General features: G+C 41.3%; 1 protein-coding gene across 3 annotated transcripts in view; it reads left to right on the forward strand.

The window, feature by feature from the left end:
- Positions 1–18599, forward strand: part of kremen1 (kringle containing transmembrane protein 1) — a 92750-nt gene extending 74151 nt beyond the window's left edge. For 2 of the 3 annotated variants that reach the window (XM_083912220.1, XM_083912219.1), the window contains 6 exons: positions 5979–6103; positions 7733–7886; positions 8612–8944; positions 14328–14567; positions 15079–15163; positions 15669–18599. In XM_083912220.1, the coding sequence (XP_083768346.1) occupies positions 5979–6103; positions 7733–7886; positions 8612–8944; positions 14328–14567; positions 15079–15163; positions 15669–15828 (1097 nt within the window). In that variant the 3' untranslated portion in view covers positions 15829–18599. The remainder of the gene's footprint in view (positions 1–5978; positions 6104–7732; positions 7887–8611; positions 8945–14327; positions 14568–15078; positions 15164–15668) is intronic. The other variant, XM_083912221.1, reaches the window with a different exon arrangement.
- The last annotated feature ends 3810 nt before the right edge of the window (positions 18600–22409 follow it).

A 22409-nucleotide genomic window follows, 5' to 3' on the forward strand; every position in this document is an offset into this window, starting at 1 on the left:
TTATTCTGGAAAAGGGGCGCACATTTCACCATGACTGTAATCATTCAATAGCCCACGCTGTCACCCACGGCAGCGGTATCGTGTATGATCTGTGTTGGCGCTATCAGTCAGCCCCTATAGAGTGACCTTTCATGCTCCCACATCCAGAATTCATCAGGCGGTGAGAGAGAATGAGGGATAAGAGAGAACGAACAAGCAACTAAATAAAACAGAATCACCACAGACATGAATCGTTTTACCAGCCCGAATGATGAATATGAATTAATTTAGGTGAAGGGAGAAACATTTATGAAAGTTAGAGACTTGGTTCAGTCCTGGTTCCGTCCGATGTTGGATTGTTTCAGGGACCAGCGACTATGAATCAGAAGAATACAACATAAAAGCAGAAGCTGTCATGACTGTGTGCGATTTCAGCTTTTAGTTTGGTAAGAGCTAGATATAATTAGAAGTTTTTTGTTACTAGTGTCAATATTATACCTTGGATTTTACTAAGGAATATAAAAAGTGCTAAATATTGGCTTCATTGTGGCTTCTCTTATAGATTACAGGATGAGGAACGACTGTGAGAAAAGCTTTTCTACTGAAACCCTGAGACTTAAAAGTTGCATTGCTCCTTAAAGCTGCATGTTCTCTCTGTCTTACCTAATCTTTCAAGTGAAAATATGTGGCACACTGTGCTGGATGGATGCAAGCAAGTAAATCTATTTTGAAAAGAGAGGCACACTGAGTCCCATTAAAAAGAAAACATTTATTTCATCTCTCTTTCTGTGTCTTTCTATTTTTTCTCTTTTGCTCTTAACCCTCCAGATGTCATAGAAATTTATAACTGTAATTATGCCCACCCAGCTCATCAACCTGCTTGCATGCACTCCCTGCCAAGTGCACTTGCCAAAGCCTGCTGTACTTGTTTGATGTCGTTTGTGACTGTATATCCCTCTGTGTTATTCTTTTCTCTTTCTCTCTGATGTGTTTTGGGTCGGCGCTGTTGTTGTGTCTGCTGCGTCAACAGAGGTGTCTCCTTTTCCCTGCCAGACTGACACCCATGAACTTTGTTGTTTCGCCTGCTGCCTCCTGTCTGCATTGCAGTGTGTTGCACTGTGGGTAGCTGCAGCAGCAGGCTGCCAGGTTTTGCGATGGGTCTGGCTGCAGTGAAGCCTTGTTTAGCTCTTGTGTCTGTTTTCTTTCACTTTTTTTTTTTTTTACCTTGTGGGAGTCTCCCCTCCTACTGTGATCTCCTGAGGTTTTCAGAGGTCTGGTCTGGGCTGACTGAACATTTATGCACCTTGTGTTTCCTCCATTTCTCCCCGCTGGCTCGTTAAAGTCTAAATTCCACCGACAGCTTTGAAGTGTGTTGAATGTTTTTCTGTGTTTTCTCTTTTATTGTACGTAGAGATATTTGCACTTGTTGCGCCTGCAAAGCAGATGTTTTTAAGGATTTCACTTTTTTTTGAGTGAAAAAAACACTGCATGCAGGGAAGGTGCAGTGCAGAGGCTGATGCCTACTTCTTCTCTCCAGTGCTCCAGTGCTCTGGTGTGATATGATCCCACCACCTGCTGCTCTTTCAGCCAGTGCTTCACAGCCCCTGGGACGAGAAGAGGACAAAGACTGATAAATTGACTCTAGTCTGTAATCTTCTTGTCAAAGCAAAATGAAAAAGAAGCAGTGCTGCCTTTAATCTGGCTGTTGAGCCCTGCAGTAGCATTTTCTCCTCTGCTTTTCAAAAGTGGTACCTGCATGCCTTGCTCGGAGGGAGGTTGCTGGTTGCAACCAGGTGTTTATCTGTCCTCTCTTCTCATCCTCCCTCCTGCACACTTCACTGGGGTTAATCCAGTGTATACTCAGATAAAAAAAGAAATTGCTGTTACAGCACTGTCCTGTCACACCCAAAAAATATGAAGAACCTCGAAGATTCTTATTACCGTCATGTTTGCCTTGAACCTGTCATATAATCCTGCCCTTAATCCTGCAAGTGTGCATCGCAGTCTTGATTCCAACAGCCATTTAAGTTTAAGCTTTGTCGTGTTTGTGGCTGAAACAGAAATATCGCACATGATTTATTGCTGGCCTGAGCGGGTCTGAGTGTGTTGAGTCATCTGTCGAACACAGTTCCGCGTGGCAGCAACTGACGGCAGCAGCCCAAATCTCGCCAGTCACTTCAAGGTCAGAAAACGTGAATGAAACGCAGGGAGCATCCCTCTCTCTCACTGCCAGTCTGTTTCACTTCAGTTCCACCTCTCCCCTCCATCACTTTTCCAGCGTGTGGTGGACATTCTTGTGGACAAAAATTTGCGTGCAATCTAAAACTTGTCACACTTTTCCCCCAAAAGCCTTTGTGCCTCATGCTTACATAAACAGAAAGAATTTGCAGCATCTGTTGTGCATGTAGAGGAGCTTTCGTGCAAGCCAAAAAGTTAACATTGGCTTCAACTGGCACCCCCAAAACAATGCACGTGTGTGGTCTCTATCAGGGTTACTTTAGTTCATTAAGCCGTTTGTGAGTTATGCCCCTCTACAAAGATGTTATATTCAAATTGCATGCTAATCCACACTTTTATTACCACACCTATATATTCCAAAATGTAATCACGACAAGCTTGTAAAAAATGAATCAAATGTTTTTTCAATTTCTTACTGCCAAATACCGGGCGCTAGTTGTTCACTGGTGGAACTTGCTGTCATCTGACGAGCAGCTTTCAACATGCAAATGTTTGAGAAAGAAAGAGACACACAACAATGGAAAAGCTCCAGAGATATTCATTTCTAGGACAGTGTTTGTGTACGGACTCAGGGGACAAAGCGCTCCACAGTCTCCGAGCTTATTTTCAGACTTTGCAGCATCCACAAAGCAAGACTCTGTTGTTGTTGTTGTTGTTGTTGTTGTTGTTGTTGTTGTTGCCCACAAGAAGACTGGAAATACTGCTCCTCTGGTATAACTAACTTATGATCAAATGCTCTCTATTACCAATAGAGTGCTGCAGGAATGAGTCCAAAAACACAGAAATTGGTTAGCTGGGTTTTGTTTAGATGCCTTAAATGGGGTCTGTTGTTAACACAAGCTTAAGAAATTGTAACATTTTGTTCTACGGCATAAAATACATCCATAAACACAACACTTGTAAATTTAAAAGCTTTGTATGTGTCTTAAAAAAGGCGGTTGCTAACAAGTGGCTAAATGAGACTACAAACGTCATCCTGCCGTACACACGAAATCCGTTGGATGTGGTGTGGTTCATTTATAAACGTTAGCTTTTTCAGCCGTCCTCATTCCCTGTTAGTACATAAATGTATATCTACAAAAAGTGTGCACTGTGATTTGTGTGTACTCTACCTATTTATAGGACCTTTACCTGGGAGATCGGTGTTCATGTCCCGTCAGTGTTCATGTCACCTAACTTGAGTTTTACACAACTTTTGTTGCCTTTACTTTAAGTTGTTGTCCATACATTTTTCATCTACTTAATTGTCTGCTAAGTTACAATCTATAAAAGAGTGAATTTAGACAATGGTAATTGAACATATGACCCACCAAATAAAAGCACTGACACCGAGAAATACGATCGTGAAGTAACCATTGCGCTCCAATTCCGGCCGCCATCATATTTCGTAAGATATCATAGGATTCTTTGTGCATAGCTGTGTTTATTTGTGAAGATTATCGTGTTGAACAAAACGTGCAAGTATCATAAAACAGATCTTATTTTATACAATAATCCAGAATCCATTGGAAAAATCCCATTGACTTTTTGTTGAGGGTTCCAGGGTGGTGCTGACTTCCAGGTCAGACTACGAAAATCACCCCTGCAGCACTCTATATGTTGATTGCTGAGTTCTCTGCTAAATTGCATTCATATTTAAATTTTGCAAAGTTACTCAACACAAACACGATTGACTCTCCTACTCACCATCTATTGTTACTGTATGATCTAAATTCAACAGGTGTAGCGTTATTTTCGGTCAGTACGTTTCTCAAAAATTCTATCACTTTGATTTTACAAGACCACAAGAAGTTAGAGAAGCATCAAATACTTTGAGCTAAGTATGTAATATTACGTGCTTTTTATTTTTGCATCCACGTTGTGCCTCAAAGCAGCATTGCAGCTATTTTGGACACAGTCTTGTCTCTTGTCTTTTCTGAAAGAGCATGTTTGTACCCTACGGTTGGATGATGCCAATTCCAATTAGACTAAAGCGCTTTGGGCGGAAAGATTTTTTGTACTTGCAATGCAAATTGACTTTAGGGTTGTGCATTTACTCCTGTTTGTCAAATTTGTTTCACCTCCGAAGATGGAAATAAAACAAAGGGTAAGCCTGTTTGAAACGCAATGAAAAACAAATAACAAGTGGGAAATATTCTCCTGGAGGCTTTGTTGGCATTTCCTGAGTTATTACGTTGAATATAAAGGCTTTGGTGTGTTTAATCACTGCAAAGGATTTTGCAAGATTGCATCGTATTTTGATGAATGAAGTAGACTAAGGGGGGCGATCTGATTCATCTGACTGTTAATCTGGAAACATCCATCTTCCATCTGTGATCCCTCTGTGATTGTTGGCCTATTTGTGTCATACTGTATATCCCCAGGTGTCACCTAACAAACACTTTAATGTTCAAAAGTTTTTGATGTGATCAACTACAACAGCGGTCAAAAACCAAGAGGGTATAAAAAAGTGAAAGTGAGATGTAGAAGTTGTATGTAGTTGTGTCATTTTATGGAAGCTAGACTAAAGTTTATCTCAGGTAGCAGTCTGAAACTGAAAACTTTATAGCATGATTCTTTTGCTCCTGCTCTAATGTCCCTTTTGTGCTTGTAACGGGTTAAAATTTAACCTGCATTTAATGTAAACCGAAGGTGCTAGGCTTGGCTTTCTTCCAAGTGTTGCCATTTGTCAAATACCATCTGGAAAGGTGCTATATATATTTTTTTTTCCATTTCTTGGCGCTTCAAACTCAGAAAATTGAGGGCGCGCTCACACTATCCTCCCGGACCAAGACCCGGGCTTTAGGGTACTTGTCCAGCCTCCCTCTCCCCCCCGCGCCCCAGCCCCGTTTGTACTCACACTACCAGGGCCTCGGCCAATACTTCTTGCTGTCCATACGCCATCACGCCGCAACACGTCACACGCATTGATCGCGTGTGTGTGGCTTTGTTTACAAATCTTTCCATAGACCTCGGAGTTTTTGTGCGTCTTGTCGACTGTTTTTGAATATTTTCATCCGACCAAATCTGCAGTAAACACTCCACCTCCGCATCACACCAACATGAACCTTTCACCGCCATTGTTGTTGTTGTTAAATGTCCGCGCATGGTCCGTCCTTCTATTTACATGTCCGAACAGGCGGACATAACTCTACTGCCGTAGGGCTCGTGCTCGTGCTCGTGCGCGTACACGTGCGCACGCTCGTGCTCGTACATGTGCAAACGGCTCCGCTAAAGCCCACCTATTTCAAGCAGGCCGTGGAGGGCCAGCTGGCCCCAGTTGAGCGCGGAGCGGGTGCGCTCACACTACTTAAAGGTACTAGACTTTAGCTGAAAAAACGGTTTTGGCCGCGGCCAAAAGGACAGTGTGATCACGCTCTCAATCTCTCACCACACACCAAACGTTGTATCCCTAATCTTAAGCATCTCATATCTGACAGGGCACATTTTCTAGATTCCAGCCCTCCCTCGCTATCATCCCTGTCCCCTTCACCCTTCTTCCTTCCCTCTCTCCAACTCTTGCTCATCCTCCATTGGCTCCTCTTTTCGTCTCTTCAGAGGCCATATTGTAAAAATACAAACCAGGAGTGTATCTCTGTGATGGCTGTAAGAGGAAATCCGGATATAACTACTACTACTACTATAGCTACTGTAAAGGACAAAAAACCCTTATCCTGTATTTGCACAGGAAATGCTAATAATCAGCATATGATACCGATTGCATCTAAGTTGTTGTGTGTGTAACTGATCGTTTCTTCACCCTCCTCCTGTCTTCCCTACAGTGCCTGGGAACTTGGGCTGCTTCAAAGACAGCGGTGACCCGCCCACTCTGTCCGGCACCAGCGAGACCTCCAACAAACTCACCATCCAGAACTGCATTAGCTTCTGTAGGAAGCAGAGATACAAGGTGAGATTTGAACCTGAAATAGAAATGTATAAAATGAAAATGAAACTCTTAATTCAGCAGGTTTGGTTTTATATTTAAACTCAGATTAATAGTTTCTGTTGAGGAAAACATTGAGAAAAACAACTCAAATTACTGACTCTAAACTCAAAGGTTCAAATGTGTCCCCTCATCGACTAAAAAAAATGTCCAGTCAATTGCCTGTGTCATGTCGGAAACAGACAGTAGGCTGGCTCTTGCCGTAGTCAAGCTTTTATATTATCTGCATTTACGGGCAATTTCCTGACAGTTATCACCATGGCGCCCAGCGCAGTCTATACCCTCTTTATTTAGCCATCAATGTCCTGTTTCAAACCAACCGGCGGATGACAAATCATCACAGCAATCAAAGCTGACAGCTGGAAATGAATGGTTATTAGCCCAGTGGGCACCTCCTCTTCAATGCCTTCCTCATCTCAGTATCTGCCATGCCCATTGTCCCAGCTATAAACAGTGCCAGGTGTTTATTTTCTGTCTCGGCAGATCCGGTTCGGCTTTGTCTGTATTGACAGAAAGTGACAGCCCCCCCTCCCCCCTATATTCAGCAGATGTTACAGGATGTGGCGGCAGATTGGCATCGTCTGCCTACCCTTGGACTGTCACCGTCCTTAATGTGCGAGTGAAACATCGGTGCTCGGATGTACGGATCCCGTGTGACTTTTTGACAAAGAGCATGCCTGATGAGTTAGACAGCAATCAATCGCTGGTATGCTTCTGCCAGAAATATTCACGTTGGTGTTACTTTATCAGATAGAATAATGCAACAAGGGCATAGCCTGATACGTTATGGCGAGAGCTGGGGCCCAATAAATTCCTATTCCATGAGAAAGGACGCAGAGTGGGAAGTGATGCAGTCACTACCTTCAGTTGTGTGAATTCATCTAGCGCCTGACAATTAGACAATGGTGTCTTTTTGAATGAAGGACAATAGCTCTTTTGAGAAAATGCAGCCAGTGGTGGCGAGGTCAAGATGTGTGAAAGTTTTTTGACGTTAACGCATTCCTGCTCCGACACTTTCAGAAACCGTTTACTAACAGTTTGGAGTTGAACGATAGATAGGTCCTATTTCTGTCAGGTTTATTCTCTACACCCTGTGTGTTTGAAAGGAGGCTTTTAATCAGCTGAGAGGTTGTGGTTATCCAGACTCAGATTACAGCATCTTGTAATCATGAGAGAAAGAGCAATTAGGGCGCCCCAGACTCAAGGCACTTTAATTTCAAATAGAGAAGGAGTGAACTGTTTAGTGCGAACAATGGCACATGAAGCTGATAAAAGAGAAAAGCAGTTTTATTTGAATGTGTTATGTTTTTGCAAGCTTATTTTATTTTTATGCAAAGTTGTTATGTAATCATTGATAATTTTATGGAGGAAAAAAAAAGCCATTTGAAGCTTTTTTAGATGGAATATCCAAAATCTTCACATTTTCTCCACAAAGTTTGTTCTCTCAGTCGTTGGACCGACTCTCTCAATGTTCTCCTCACCGGCACCCATGCCAAATGGATTTATAATGAATAGCATTATGGGAAAAGTTACCCAAAGTTTGTTTTGAATTGCTGATGCAATGATTGGCATAACTCCTTTTGTGTTTTGCAGCTTGCCGGTATGGAGTCAGGATATGCCTGTTTCTGTGGCAACGAAGTTGACCAGCGTGACCACGGAGAGTCGCCGGGCATGGAGTGTAACCATGTTTGCTTCGGCGACCACACCCAGCCGTGCGGTGGAGACGGCTGGGTCATCATCTTCGACAGTGAGTGTTGTGAAAAAATACAACAAACTTTAATGTCAAGATTTCGAAAGTAATATAAGACGTACATTTTATCTTCACCAACCCTCCTTTCCCCACACACAACTGTGATCAGACTTGCAGCCCCCCATATTACTGGACATTAACACTTGTTGGATAAAAGTGTCAATAAAAGCCTGTTGGGTATCACTATTAGATTTTCTATTAAAATATACAGTATGTATGAAATAAATAGAAATAATAAAAATACTATATAAAAAATGTAAATATTTCTCCTGCAGCTAGTTTATCACCCATTAAGGTGAAGTTTTGAAAGTTTAAAGAACTTCATCCCAAGCTTTCCATCTTTTGCAGATACTACTAGAGTACCAATCCCATACCTTTCTCTACATCTTTTCTCTATATTTAAAATCTGTGTACTTCACTGCATGAAACTCAGTGCAGCCATCTTTATGTGAGATAAAATAAAGTCAGCCATTGCTGTGGTGTCAGCAGAAAGAATGTAAGTGTTAGAGGAACCTTGGAATTTTATGCCTACATTTACAAAGACACAGTATTTAATGTGGATCAGTCACATCATGGCTCATGCATCATCCGCTTAATAAAGTCAGCAATGTAGGCCCCGTACATAGATCTGGTGTATCAGTGCCCATGAACTTAAGCATAAAAAGCTTGATAGAAAATATTACTGACTGTTTTCTTCTCTGTTTCCCGCTCTTTTCTTACAGCCCGAGTCGGGGCCTGCGGTGGAAACTACTCGTCTCCATCAGATGTGATCTACTCCCCTGACTTCCCCGACAAGTACGGGGCTGGTCGCGTTTGCTACTGGACTATCCAGGTCCCTGGAGCCTACGCTATCCTCTTCAACTTCACCTTCTTTGAGATCTCCGACCAGACGGACATGGTGGAGCTACTGGACGGCTACACCAACCGGGTGTTGGCACGTTTCGACTGGCGCAGCCAACCGAGGGAGCTGGTGAACGTCACGGGCGACTTTGTCATACTCTACTTCTACTCGGACCGCACCAACCAGGCTCAGGGATTCGCTCTGCTTTACCAGGGTAAGATTTCACTTTCTTTATGGTAATTCTGGAGAGAAAGGCTGAATGGTTTTGTCTTCTTATGCTTAGTTTGAGTTCCAGCAAACATCCTCAACATGCTCTAATACCCTCTCAGAGTGACATTTGCATGATAGGGTACATACTGACTTGCTGGCTCCATGATGGAGTTTTGCATGACAGCCTCTTGTTTCAACAACTAACGCCTGTTAGCTCTGGTGCGGCCCCCTTCTCTCTTTGTATTTGCTAGTCTTGGTCTCACAGCTCCGGCTGATACTGCTTATTTAAAAAAAGAAATCAGAGGAACTCACTCTCTTATCAAGCTGCGGCAGGCTGCTCTGTTTCTCCAGAGGGTTGCTTGGTGAACTACACAGAAAGTTTTTTATGCCACCTACGTACAAGAACTGTCATAAGTTTGTTATCCTCGTATTTCCCCCAAAAATATGATCGACTGTGAGCAGGTCCTTGTGACTTACGAGTCGTCTGGACTGCCTCTGACTTTTCAGACTTGGCGGCAAGTTTTGGCACTAAAAGTGAGCGATTAGGTAAGGAAAAAAAGAGCCATCTTAAAGTTACTCTGCTAATTACGAGCTACTTTTAGCCTTGGGATGTTTTGTGAATATGGCCCCAAACTTACAATTAGAATATATATAGAAGTAATAAAGAAGGCTGACATGTTTTATTTGCCTGTTGCCTCTTTTTCCTTCCATAGTTCAGAATAATATCAATTCCCTGATTAATAACCGTGAAATTGTGATATTTTTCTGACAATAAAAATCTCATATTTTGGACTGGTCCTTATCTGAAGCTCTCAATTCCTAGCCCTTTAACCACCCTCAGACCCACGCTGAGCCACTTTTGCATGATGCAGGTGTAATCTGACTTGTTGGCTCTGTGACTGGAGTTTTGCATGGCAGCCCCTGGTTTTAACAACTAACGTCTTTTAGCTCTGGTGATGCAGTTGTCTCGCCATTGGCTGGCCCTTTTCTCTTTTCATTTGCTAGTCAATGTCTCACAACCCCCCGGGTGATGCTGCATATTTAAATAATGTTTTGTTTTTCTTGGAACTCACTCTCTTATCAAGCTGCAGCAGGCTGCTTCGTTCCTCCAGAGAGTTGCTTGGTGAATTGCACGGCGAGTTTTTATGCCACCTACATACAAAGTACTGTGATGCGTCGCACCGTCTGATAGCAGGATTTCACTGTAGAGCAGACATACAGCTTGCAGAAGGTTGAAGACCTCACAGGCAATTATTTTCTTTATCCTAACAGACTAATGTGGAAAATGAAAATCTGTTGTTTTCTTATTAGTGCACAGTCTCTCAGAGCGTGAATGCACCAAAAAAATGATTTAATAGATTAATTTCTGGAGACATGAGAGAAGCACACCCTGAAATAATTCAGTGTAGGTGACATTCATGCTCACAGCTCGCTACGCAGGAAGGCAATCTGTCCCCGCTCCTCCCTCTCCCTCTCTCTCTGCCTCCATTTGTAATCCTCTGTCATATTTCTCGCCGGTGGCATTACAGTAAAAACAATATCGGAAGGTCAAAACTCTCTGACCTCTGGACAGGCACGATCCTTTCTGCTCTCGTATTTGTTCTTATTTTTTCGCGAGGCATCAAGATATGGAATCTGAGACATGATATGACAAAAGGTCACCCCCTGAAGTAATAGGTTTTTTTTCACCAAGATAGATAGAGACAACAATCGTAGTGACTGGGGAAGAGACACAACATAATAACAGAAAGACTGAGCACTCATCTAATATCTCCTCTGCAGCACATTGAGTGGTCATTTCTTAATAAACTCTCTCATGGCGGTGGCGGAGCATTTCAGCTGAGTCCGGGTATGAAGCATGGTATTGTGTTTGCAAATGGGGAACATGTGGGAAGTGCTGGGAACATCACAGTCAGGTTGAACTAGAAAAAATTCCAACACTGGAAGAGTGGAACCGGCCTGGATCAGATAGTATTTAGAATTAGTTCTGGGTGTTTAACCCGAGTCGGACACAGGATGGGTGGGGTTTACCATTTATTTAGGAGTGTAGCTCATCTTACCACGAGGACATTCTCTAAAGTTTAGCAATGAATTTCCTCACAAGACCTTTTCAAGAAACCGCCGAGACATCCAATAAGACAACCCAGTCAGTTTTATTGTGGATCAGAAAACATGCCATGCTCAAACAGAGAGGGGACAACTATGAAGATGTGCGTTTCTGTTTGTGGGGGGGATTTGTGGAACGGATTGAATGTAGAACAAATATAAACCGATTTAAGGAGTTTACAGCAAATAAAATAATTCTTAAGCAGTACAGGGATGAGCAAGGTTTGGTTGGATGAATGTGAGGTATAAATGATATACGACTGACACATGGTGAATACTTTATCAGCACATATCAGGATAGTTGTTTAGGTTGTACAATTTCATTTAAATTATGGAGTAGGTCCAGAGAACTTCTTCCTATTTTGGACGTGTAATATTTATTTTTGCAATTTATTTATGTTACTCATGACAATTTGTAGATAGATAGATAGATACATAGATACATAGATACATAGATACATAGATAGATAGACAGATAGATAGATATATAGATAGATAGACAGATAGATAGATAGATAGATAGATAGATAGATAGATAGATAGATAGATAGATAGATAGATAGACAGATAGATAGATATATAGATAGATAGACAGATAGATAGATAGATAGATGGATAGATAGATAGATAGATAGATAGATAGATAGATAGATAGATAGATAGATAGATAGATAGATAGATAGATAGATAGATAGATACATGGATACATAGATACATAGATAGATAGATAGATACATAGATAGATAGATAGATAGATAGATAGATAGATAGATAGATAGATAGATAGATAGATACATAGATCGATAGATAGATAGATAGATAGATGGATAGATAGATAGATAGATAGATAGATAGATAGATAGATAGATAGATAGATACATAGACAGATAGATAGATAGATAGATAGATAGATAGATAGATAGATAGATAGATAGATAGATAGATAGATAGACAGATAGATAGATAGATAGATAGATAGATAGATAGATAGATAGATAGATAGATAGACAGATAGATAGATAGATAGATAGATAGATAGATAGATAGATAGATAGATAGATAGACAGATAGATAGATAGATAGATAGATAGATAGATAGATAGATAGATAGATAGATAGATAGATAGATAGATAGATAGATAGATAGATAGATAGATGGATAGATAGATAGATTGATACATAGACAGATAGATAGATAGATAGATAGATAGATAGATAGATAGATAGATAGATAGATAGATACCTGAGGATGTTTTATGAATATGGCCCCAAAAAGATGTTTGTCATCACCAAACCTCAGTGCAAATGAAAACATTTGAAAAATAATGAAAGAGTGAATATCAGCGTGTTACACAAAAAGAAACTGCTCAAAATCACACAGTGATTTTAAATGAATCGTGTCTATGTTTAAGAGAAGTAAATGAAAGGCAGAGGAGATCTTATTTAGGATATCGCTCTCCTCTGAGAACACATAAATGAGTAAAAATAGCCAGTGCTTTTCTGGCACTGTTGTTTTATGAAGCAAACTCTGCCACATCTGGTGCCGTAAGCAAGGTTAAAACAAACAGAATTTATTGCAAAAACGCTTTGAATGATGTCTGAAGCGCACATAAAAGCTCTCAACACGTAGTGTTTACATCACGCATGAGTGTTTTTGCAAACTCGATCTGTTTCTTTACAAGCACAGTTGGTATTAAAGATTCAGTCAGGACTCTGCTGTATATACATTCAACAACATGATCAACATGATGTATCTTATTACTGCACGCTGGCTGCAACAGCCCGGTTTACCCACAGGGATAATTAAAGGGGCGTTAAGTGATATGTGTCCTCAACTTGTTGAAATTACAACAACATGACAGAGCTTTTCCTCTTCTGCGTTTGTGGCACAGCATGAGAACAGCGCTCACCACTCCTCTCCCTCAGAGCTGTGAAAGCCTATGATACATAGATATTTTTTAGATGAGGCACTCCAGGCAAAAACATTGTTTGTTTGTTTTCACGCAATGGTCAGTTTTAAGATTTTGTCCAATTTTTCTTCTCTCAGACGATTGGAAAGAAAACATTCAAAACACACTTGTAACACTTACAAGTAATTGTCCAATTTTGACATGATGTTGTATAAAACAACCTAAAATAATTGCAGATGAAACTATCAAAATGCACTTCAGAAAAATATTTGGTTCACGTCTTCAATTAGGAGTCTTTTGTATCAATATGTTTTGTGCATATTTACAATTGGATGAAACTATTATGGCTTAATGCCTTTAATAACATTTTAGTCTAGGTTGTGGAGACTTTAGGGATATTAAGCTGACAAAACAAACAAAAAAGTGTGGAGAGTAGAGGGCACTGGCATGAAGATCCCCTGTACAGGGTCAGGAGCCAGCATCATGGAGGGACCAAAAGAGATATCCAATGTATGTAAATTAGCACATATTTCATAAGGCAATGCCTCATTTGCATATTTAAACATTGCATTTCAGAAAGACTTGTGATACAAAAAATATTTGCCTTAATATCAGTTATCAACTGGTGAGATTTCATTTAGATGGAAAGACGTGAAGAGATGACTCAGTTAGCAGTTGCTTTGTCTCTTCCATCTTCTCTGAACTTATTTCCACCCTGTTCCTTTTGTTGTATGTTTTTACTATTCCAGGATAATTACATGCAAATTACACAGAGCTGAATAAAGACTCACTGTTCACATTTGTGATTGTGATTGTAATAAAAATAAATGCGATGCCGAGTGTTTGTTTTGTTGTTAACTGACATATACAAGTATTTTAGTGAGCCATGATCAATATTTCTATATTAACGATGGATTGTGTGAATGCTTGTACATGAAAGGGTTCACACAGAAAATGATCGCCCAGCTCTGCGGCTGCTTTAGCTCGTTGTTTTGGTTTTTCCCAACCCACCCACAACTTTACTGTTATGGTTCAGTCTCACCGCTGCAGGCAACTGTTTTCAGTGAAAAAGCTCTAGAAATATGCTACCTGCCATGCACCAAACAGTACACAGACAATATTAACAGCTAGCTGGTGAACGCAGTGGAGCAATCAGCTACCAAAGAGCCAGATTTCCTGCAGGAGTTGGTGGAGACCAAAACAGAGTGAATATTGGACTTACATTTACTAGATGGCGAGAAACAACAATTAAATGTTAATGTTGCTTCATATCTGCTAGACGTGTGTGTCAGTAAGCAACTCTAATAGCGAGGGACAACATCCAGCTGTTTATGAACGTGTCTAAACCGACTCTTCTTCTTGTTTCCCCAGCACTGAGGAGCCAGGACACCAGAACAATGGAGGCTGAAGGAGATGAGGAGGATGAAGGCGAGGACGTCTCCAGCACGGCGGGGCCCCAGCTAGCTGGCGGCGTCACCGAGAGATCCAACAGCACCTCTAAGGGACGTTCCTCCCAGATCCTCTACGTGATTACGTCCAGCCCCGGTAAACCGGAGCACAACATGCCAGGTCAGTGGGCTGGACGCGGCGAGACCACCGGCCACAGCGCTAGTATGTGAACACCCATGATACACCGCATCTCCTCTCTCTACCTCTGCCAGGATGTTGTGGGATTGTGCATGACCTGGTTTCTCTGAAAGTATTAAACATCATGAGGGGTTTCTGGAAGCTTCGGCCCAGAGTGGCTTCCTGTGATCGCACATATAAGTAATGCTACTTGACGCTTGTTTTTTCCTGTCAGTGACTCATAGCTGAAGTTACTTTGGGTCTCCCTGCTGAACACATCAGGCCTCTTGTCAAAGCTCCTTCAAATATTACTCTTTCCAAACTCTGAGCACTCTGTCTCAAAGGGCTGTGTGATGTTTTCCTCAACCAGAGGAGAACAGATGTGCGTTGAGAATACCTCACAGTTTCGTGACAATTTGCTGGCTGAACGCAGCTAACAGGTGTACCAGCAGTGCCTTGAATAACCCTTTGCTTGCTTTCAGTGCGCTTCAGTGTGCTTTCACCACTGTGATTCGATATCTGATGTCTTGTTAACTGTGCTGCTCCCTCTCTGCAGTGTGGACCATCTACGCTCTGGCAGCTCTCCTCATTCTCACAGTCATAGCCATGGTGGCGAAGCTGCTGCTGCATATCACGGTCAAGTAAGTATGAGGATGTTGGAGGTGTGCATAATGAGCCAAGCATGAAATGTAAACACATCTTGTAATCTGTAGTATTGTGCTTCATTCACATTATATTGGGGGGAAAAAAGATGAAATCATAGGATGACTTTTCTATTTTTTTCTGTGATTATCTCATCTTAAAAACTTACAAATGAGGCAGTGCATTCTTCTAGCTGGGTTCAGCCTAGCTATGGCCCAGAGGGACTTCCTATGATCACTCATAGAAGTAATGCTCCATGACGCTTGTATGTCCCCGTCAGTGATTCATAACTTATGTTATGGCATCCCTCTACTTTCTCATCATATCAAGTGGAAGATAATGAACCACTGGAATTGCCATTCATTTGTGTTTACAATAAACAGGCATGGAGTGAATGCAACATTTTCCTGTTATTCTCTTTTTTAATTCCTCTGTTTCTCCCTCTCTCCTGTTCTACTCTTCTCCCTCTACCTCTTGTCTGTCTCTGTCTCTCTTCCCTCTCAGGTCTCCAAACATCCCAACGGTCAGCGGTTCAGACAGCTGCAGCCAGAGCACGGCGTCCTCTGAGCCTTGGATCATACTGTACCGACCCTCCACCATCTCGCTCTTCAAGAAGAAGCTAAAGAACCACCACGGCGATCTCAGCCCCCTGGTGGGCAACTAGTGCCACTGCTGCACTCTACCGATAAACCAAACGCTACCACCACCCACAACTACTCTGTACAAGGGCCGTCAGATGCCAGGCTCTCAGACAATGAAACTATATGAGGCGCTACGCCAGCAAGCCAACAACTGAGTGGCTAATGACAACTGACTGAGTGACTGCTACTAAATGTCCCATGAGGCCAAAGTGGCTGGGCCCTCCCATGCTGCTCAGCGTCAAAGAGGAGGTGGGACAGGCAGGGCTATCAGTGACCTCAGTGTGGGAGAGAAGAGGGAAGGGGTAGATGGAGGACGATCTGCAGCTCTGACAAAGATACAAGGACGCTTTTAACATGCGGGAAGCTTCAATTGTTCAGCGAGGCTCCATTTCCATCTCCAACAGATTTCCCTAACAATCAACATACCTCTAAAAACCCTTCCAGACTACAGGCTCACCAGGGAAAACACAACATAGATGGATAGTGCAGATTGAGGGCTAACTTCACTATGTTCAGTATAAGAAACAGGGAGGTTTACCTCTTCCAGTGGCAACTGACTCTTCATCAGCATCACAGAGATGATGAAGAAAAGGAGTCTTTAGTACACATACACACATGGTGTAACACTTAACAGCTTAACGGTTCTCTATAACTCTTCTAACTGCCTCATATGGACGACCAACACATGCAGCCAAAAACCAGAATCCTCCCATCCAAAGAGTTATATATTTATTTGTCTCTTTGATTCCATATGCAAAGTTCTCAAGTTTCTTTTTGATGTGTCTTAACGTGAGGAGAGGGAAACAGGACATGGAACATCACACAGAAGGTAGATATCACAGTACTTTGGGGATGAATCACTCGCTGTAAAATGAAAAGATCAGAGAGAGAGAGCACGCTCGCCCACTTGTTCACTCAGCGCTCATGTGGATTTGGGTGGAGAGATAAGTAGCGTCGTTCACTGGAGGGGGGGGGGGTGCAGTTTGCAGACAAACTGCCATTTAGGGAGGCTTGGGAAGATCTGAGGGCTTTTTCTGCTCGGTTGTGGGTGGGAATCTTTCCGGTTTGATGGTGTTCAAGTGCCTTAAGGATCTCCTCTCCCCTTGTCTCAGATGCACCACATGTGTTTCTTTCATGGGGTCCCTCACAAGGGTCTGCACTTCTTTAAAAATCAGCGTGGATGTGAAGAGCTTCAATCCAAAATAGGATTTCCACCACTTAAATGTAACATAAAAACGATGCCTCATCTTGTATAGTGATTGAAAGCATTAAATATCAGTCTTTTTAAACACAAGCTCAAGCACTCAACTGAACACCTCTGCAGACTGGATCTTTTACATTTTTATTACATGATGGACATTAGATGATGATTTTGTTTGTTTTCCAAAATAGCCTTTTAAGATAGAACTCTTCATGTAGTAATGAACAAGGCTTAAAAAAGAAATCTTTGTTTTCAATTTCTGTGTGCTAATATGTGTAGTCTTGGACATTTACTGAACATATTGTTCACATTAAGTTGTCTTTTGATTACAGGGGGTTATTGTTGTATATTATGTAATTCAGTGTGGGAATGATGATGTCCGCTCTTTCATTTTGTGTTCCGGCAAATCATTTGAGATACCCGTCAATGTGCTTCCTGGTGGAATGCATTTTTATTTTCCTTTGACAGCAAGTAAATTGCCTAAATTCTACAAGACGCTGCAGACCTCGAAGCTTTCACTTGTCACCTTGATTTCAGACCAAAAGGTTGAGCGCAAACAATATACCAACAACAAAAATTACTCTATGCACAAGCTGACAGCAGGCTTGTAGCTGTGACAGTTTTCTCTGCATTGCTGTGACATTTAAACTACTTTATGAAAGGTCAAAATCTACTAGTTCGCCATTGGCATGGTAATTGTCCTTTCCTGTCTTGGGACTGGATGCTTCTGCAGATGGTCACCCCAATAATCTTTCAAACACAGATTAAGGAGAAGTGGGAAACCTCAATGCACTTAAATTTGCTTCTACTTACGAGATGAAATAGTACTTATTTTCTTTTGCATTCAGTTTCCGTGAAAAGAAAAAACTGTACTTTGTGCAGCAACCTGAGCACTTGACACAAGATGGTTATATTTCATACACGATGCAGCATCACAGCGCCAAAAATATATATTTTTCCAAGAATCAGACAGAATTTGAGGCCCATAAAGAGGTGGAGAAACTTTCTTTCCCAATCAGAAGTTTAAAAAATGTGCTATATTCTGCCTGTCTGCTCAACTGTAACTCATGTTAATTATTGCAAGACCAGAACACATGCCCCTGGGTCTGTGATGTTCAGAGCAGACCATGCGTAGAGAAAGGAAGGGGAAAAAAGAGCAGAGATGTGAGAGCGATGGGAAATTACTGTGTGTTCAAATCTAACACAAGCTAACAAAATCTGACAGTTAAAATGTAACAAGGGCACATTTGTTTGGATAGCCTGGTGAATTATGCAAACTCCCACTTCATGTCCCGTGCTCCAGTCAATCGGAAAATTCCACACTGGAAACGATCTTTACCCAAACTGTCGTTGATGTGAAGGTCCTGTAGTGAGGTAAAACAACAACAAAAACAACAACAACACCAGGATCCCTGTAGGAAATGATCTGGAAGGGCCAATTCATTGTTTTCATGAAATTGTAAATAGCAAAAATAGTGAAATGTTTAATTTATACAGTAAATTATTGTTATTTTGTATGTGAATGGGATATAATCTATCTTTTTATAAGTGAAGTATCTTTGTAGTTTTATTTAATGTGTCCTGGTTGCAAAATAAAACACTGTATGCATGTTTCTAAAGCTTGTGTTGTGTTTGTTCTTTAATAAAACACCATGTATTCCATAATAACACACAACATTGTGGCTGAGAAGCATATGTGCCACAAAAACCATATCAGGCTAATCCCTTTCACTTTTCCATTAGAAAAAAAAAAGATTGAGGCTGCAGCGTTTGCACGGTGGGACATCTGCATCCCTTTCTTCCGTGAAGCTAAATACTTATCAGATATGCAAAATGACTCCCAGACTATTTGGAGATGCACACACACGGAGGGAAGATTTGAAGTGCCATGTGTAAGCTATTGGTTCCCCTCCAGGATGAGGTCAAGCATGCAACCTGCACATTTTAGAGGGTAACAGCAGGAGTTCAAGCTTTACAACTGGAACACCATGGAAAAAAAACAAACATGCCAGGGCGTGCAATAAGCTGGAACACTAAGCTGGGATGTTTGTAATGAATGATGATGATTTCTTAATTCATGAAAGGTGTTTCTTGTTTCTTTCATCAAGTGCTGTTTGAGGGCAGCTTTGGTACCTGAGGAGCAGCAGCCTGGGCTCGCTATTTGTTGGCAAGACAACTGCAGCTCCAATTGAGAAGCAAGATGATCCTGTAAAATGTTTGCAAGTGCCTGCAAACAGTCTCCTATGGAAGCATGTGCAAGAACGAGGGCGAACAATTTGTCAAAGGTGAAACTGTGTGGGTTTCCTGAAAAATGTCTTGGCTGTAAGACTTCCCAAATCCTAACTCAAGTTCCCTGTGGACATCTAATGCTTCTGACTTGTGCAGAACTCCTTTAATCATTTAATTATACTAGAGACGCTCTCAAACACTGAAAGGTCATTTAGAAATAAGAGAAATGGAGAGCTTCAGGAAGGGCGGGACAACTCTTGGGCCTCTCCCCCTGTCACTGAGTAATATAATCAGTAATATAGTTCAACACAGTTTACAAATTACACAAGTATGCCAAATTAATCATAATAAAATAGGGAACTCTAACAGTTCACATATGCAGAATATTCAAGAAACACCCACATCAGGATCACCACAAACAGCCCTGTTACTGGTCTTATGTCTAACTTATGTCTGCTAGTTCACTGCAGGACAGCAATCCACACAACAAACAACAACACCAACAACATCACTCTTTCTGTCATTATGTACGGTCACAAAGATGGTAATAATGAAAAACTGGATGGCTTCAAATACACCAGTTCAGAAAGAATGGGTCACCAAAGCAATAGAAAGATAAATATGGAAAAGCTTTCAGACTGCAGAATAATGTGAGGGAATAACGATGAAACATGGGTGCCAATGGAATTTTTTTTATCATTAAATGTAATAATTGTTGCCTTCTTCTTTCAGTGTTGTTCTACAGTATTCGTTTTGCATACCTGAGCTGTAAGATGAAAGTACGGTGAGAGCTGAATGAAAGTAACCGTGTTCATGACTGATATTGTTCAGAGGGTGCATTGCTAAACAGTTAGTTTGGATATGTATATTGCTTTTGAGGGGGCTATAAAACTGCAGGAGTCATTTGTATGTTGATTAACATCAACGTCACTTCCGAGGATCGTACACGCCACAGGTCTGACTCTACTGTCATTTACTGTAAAACCAGAACAAAAAAGATGTATTGCCGGTCGAACCCTCACATTAAGACTAGCAGAACTCTTTTGCAGCCACAACCAGAAACCCAGTAGACTAGTTTCTTGCATTTGGTGAAATAGTTCCAATCCTTTCAACTCAACTGTATTCGTATAGCACCTTGTGCACCATGTACACAAAACATGATTTATTAAAACTTAAAAACTAAGACAATGACATTACTCCAAATTAAGTTGATTAGAGAATTCTTTTCTCACATATTATAAACTGCATCAAGTTTTCTCTTCTGGAAGGTCATCCGAGAGGCAACTTTATCATATTTTATCCTACAGGTGGGCATCCGAGAGGGCACTTCTACTGTTTTTAGTTTGTTTGTTTCAAAAAGAGCAGAAACTTCATCTGTACTGTAGAAAGAAAGAAAAAACCTTTTCCCAGACTGAGACTTGAACCCAGATCTCCTGAGAGTGAACCAGGAGTCCTGACTTCTAGACCATCGGGATGCTGTCTGCCAACCAGGAGACACTGCCAACATATGTTCAAACCCACCTGCTATATAACACAACCAGTCAAACATTAAAGGGTTCAAACGGCCATCTCAGCACAGGAAAGGAGAAGCGGGATATTGTAAATGACCCTCTTACTCCCTCTACTGGTGATATGATGTGAGAGCGTTTCCTCAGAAGTATCTCAGTAATGATGCTCCATACCAATAGTATCTGTTTACTGCTCGTGAGGGAAATCGAATAATCTTTTTAACTAAAAAATGAATGCTTTAACTTGATACACTGTTGATTACTTCGCTGGGAGTTTTGTGGGACCTCTTATATAAATCACATCAAATCTGTGCGGGCCTCCCATTGACCTCAAATTGTGTTTTTCTCAATAGCAATTGTGCAGCTGTAACATTAACCCTCAGCTAAACTGAGCCGTACTGCCACTCCTCTGGGTCCCTGTGAAAAAGCCTTGTGGCCTGCAGACACCCCCCTTCCTCGGGGCAACCTTCCCATAACCGAGGGAAAGAGAGCAATGTAAGCAGATTCCTCTGAACCTGAGTCGACCAGTAATCGAGGCAACAATGGGACAATGCATGGAAGTGTCTGATTACTGTCAGAACGAGAAAGTGAGAAGAATGGAAGACAATACCTGCCACTTTCTGCACTCAGCTACTGAAGTCAGCTAGATCAGGAGAGAGCTCTGTTAGGAAGGGGGGGGGAGCAGGTCTCCCTTGATGGATTTGAACTGTGTGAAAGAGGTTTACTGGCTGTGCAGGAACTTGTCTGTTTTTGATCCACCTCGCTCTGCAACACCATGTATGACCCCGGTGCAATTAAGGCACTCTCATGCCCTTCAGTGGTTTAAGAGCGCATGCATCGGCCTGTTCAATGCTCAAGGTTTCTCCTCTATTATTGTAGCTTTGTGCCGCTGAGCACTGTTTATATTGGCTCCACTGTGTTTTCACCTCTGCCTTCAGGACAATTCGTTAATGCTGAAAAAATAATCAAGCACCATTAAGATATTTTATAATCATTTAAGTCATTCAGCGTGCAAACAATGTGAACTATTCACTGGCTCCAGATTCTTTCATGCTTTCATGTAATTGTAAAGTATAGGACGTAGCTCAGATGGTTGGTTCTATACTGTACGGTCTGTGATGTGGTTCTCTGCTCCTCCTATCCACTTGCCAAAGGGTCCTTTAATAAGACACTGAACCCCAGCTTGCTCCCCAAATGTGTGCATTTTTGTAAAGTAATAAAGTAAAAAGTCTGCAAATGAATGTAATATTATAATATCTTTGGGGTTCTTGTATAATTATCTGACTTGTTTGACATTTATAGAACATATAGTTTAGTACTTCTTATTATGCACATATTCCTATACAATACTACATTCCTCTTTACATTACAGTTTAATCACTTTGTAATGACTGTACACCTGTCTTTCCCAACTATAGCATACACATGATTTTATATATTATATTGTCAGCCCTGCATTTGAACTTTTGCACTATTATTGTCATAGTTTCTCATTGTTACTTGTGTAGTTTTATTTATATTTGCACATGTTTGGGCCAGAGATCCAAGGTTTCCTTTGCCACTGACTGTTTCTCTGACATTATTGTTCATAAATAATCTTGGAGAAAATAAATCGATGTATATATATTTATTGTAACGGTTAGAATAAAATAAGCTAGCGTGTAAT

The sequence above is a fragment of the Echiichthys vipera genome (genome assembly GCF_963691815.1).
Source record: "Echiichthys vipera genome assembly, chromosome: 4".
NCBI classification, from domain to species: Eukaryota; Metazoa; Chordata; class Actinopteri; order Perciformes; family Trachinidae; genus Echiichthys; species Echiichthys vipera.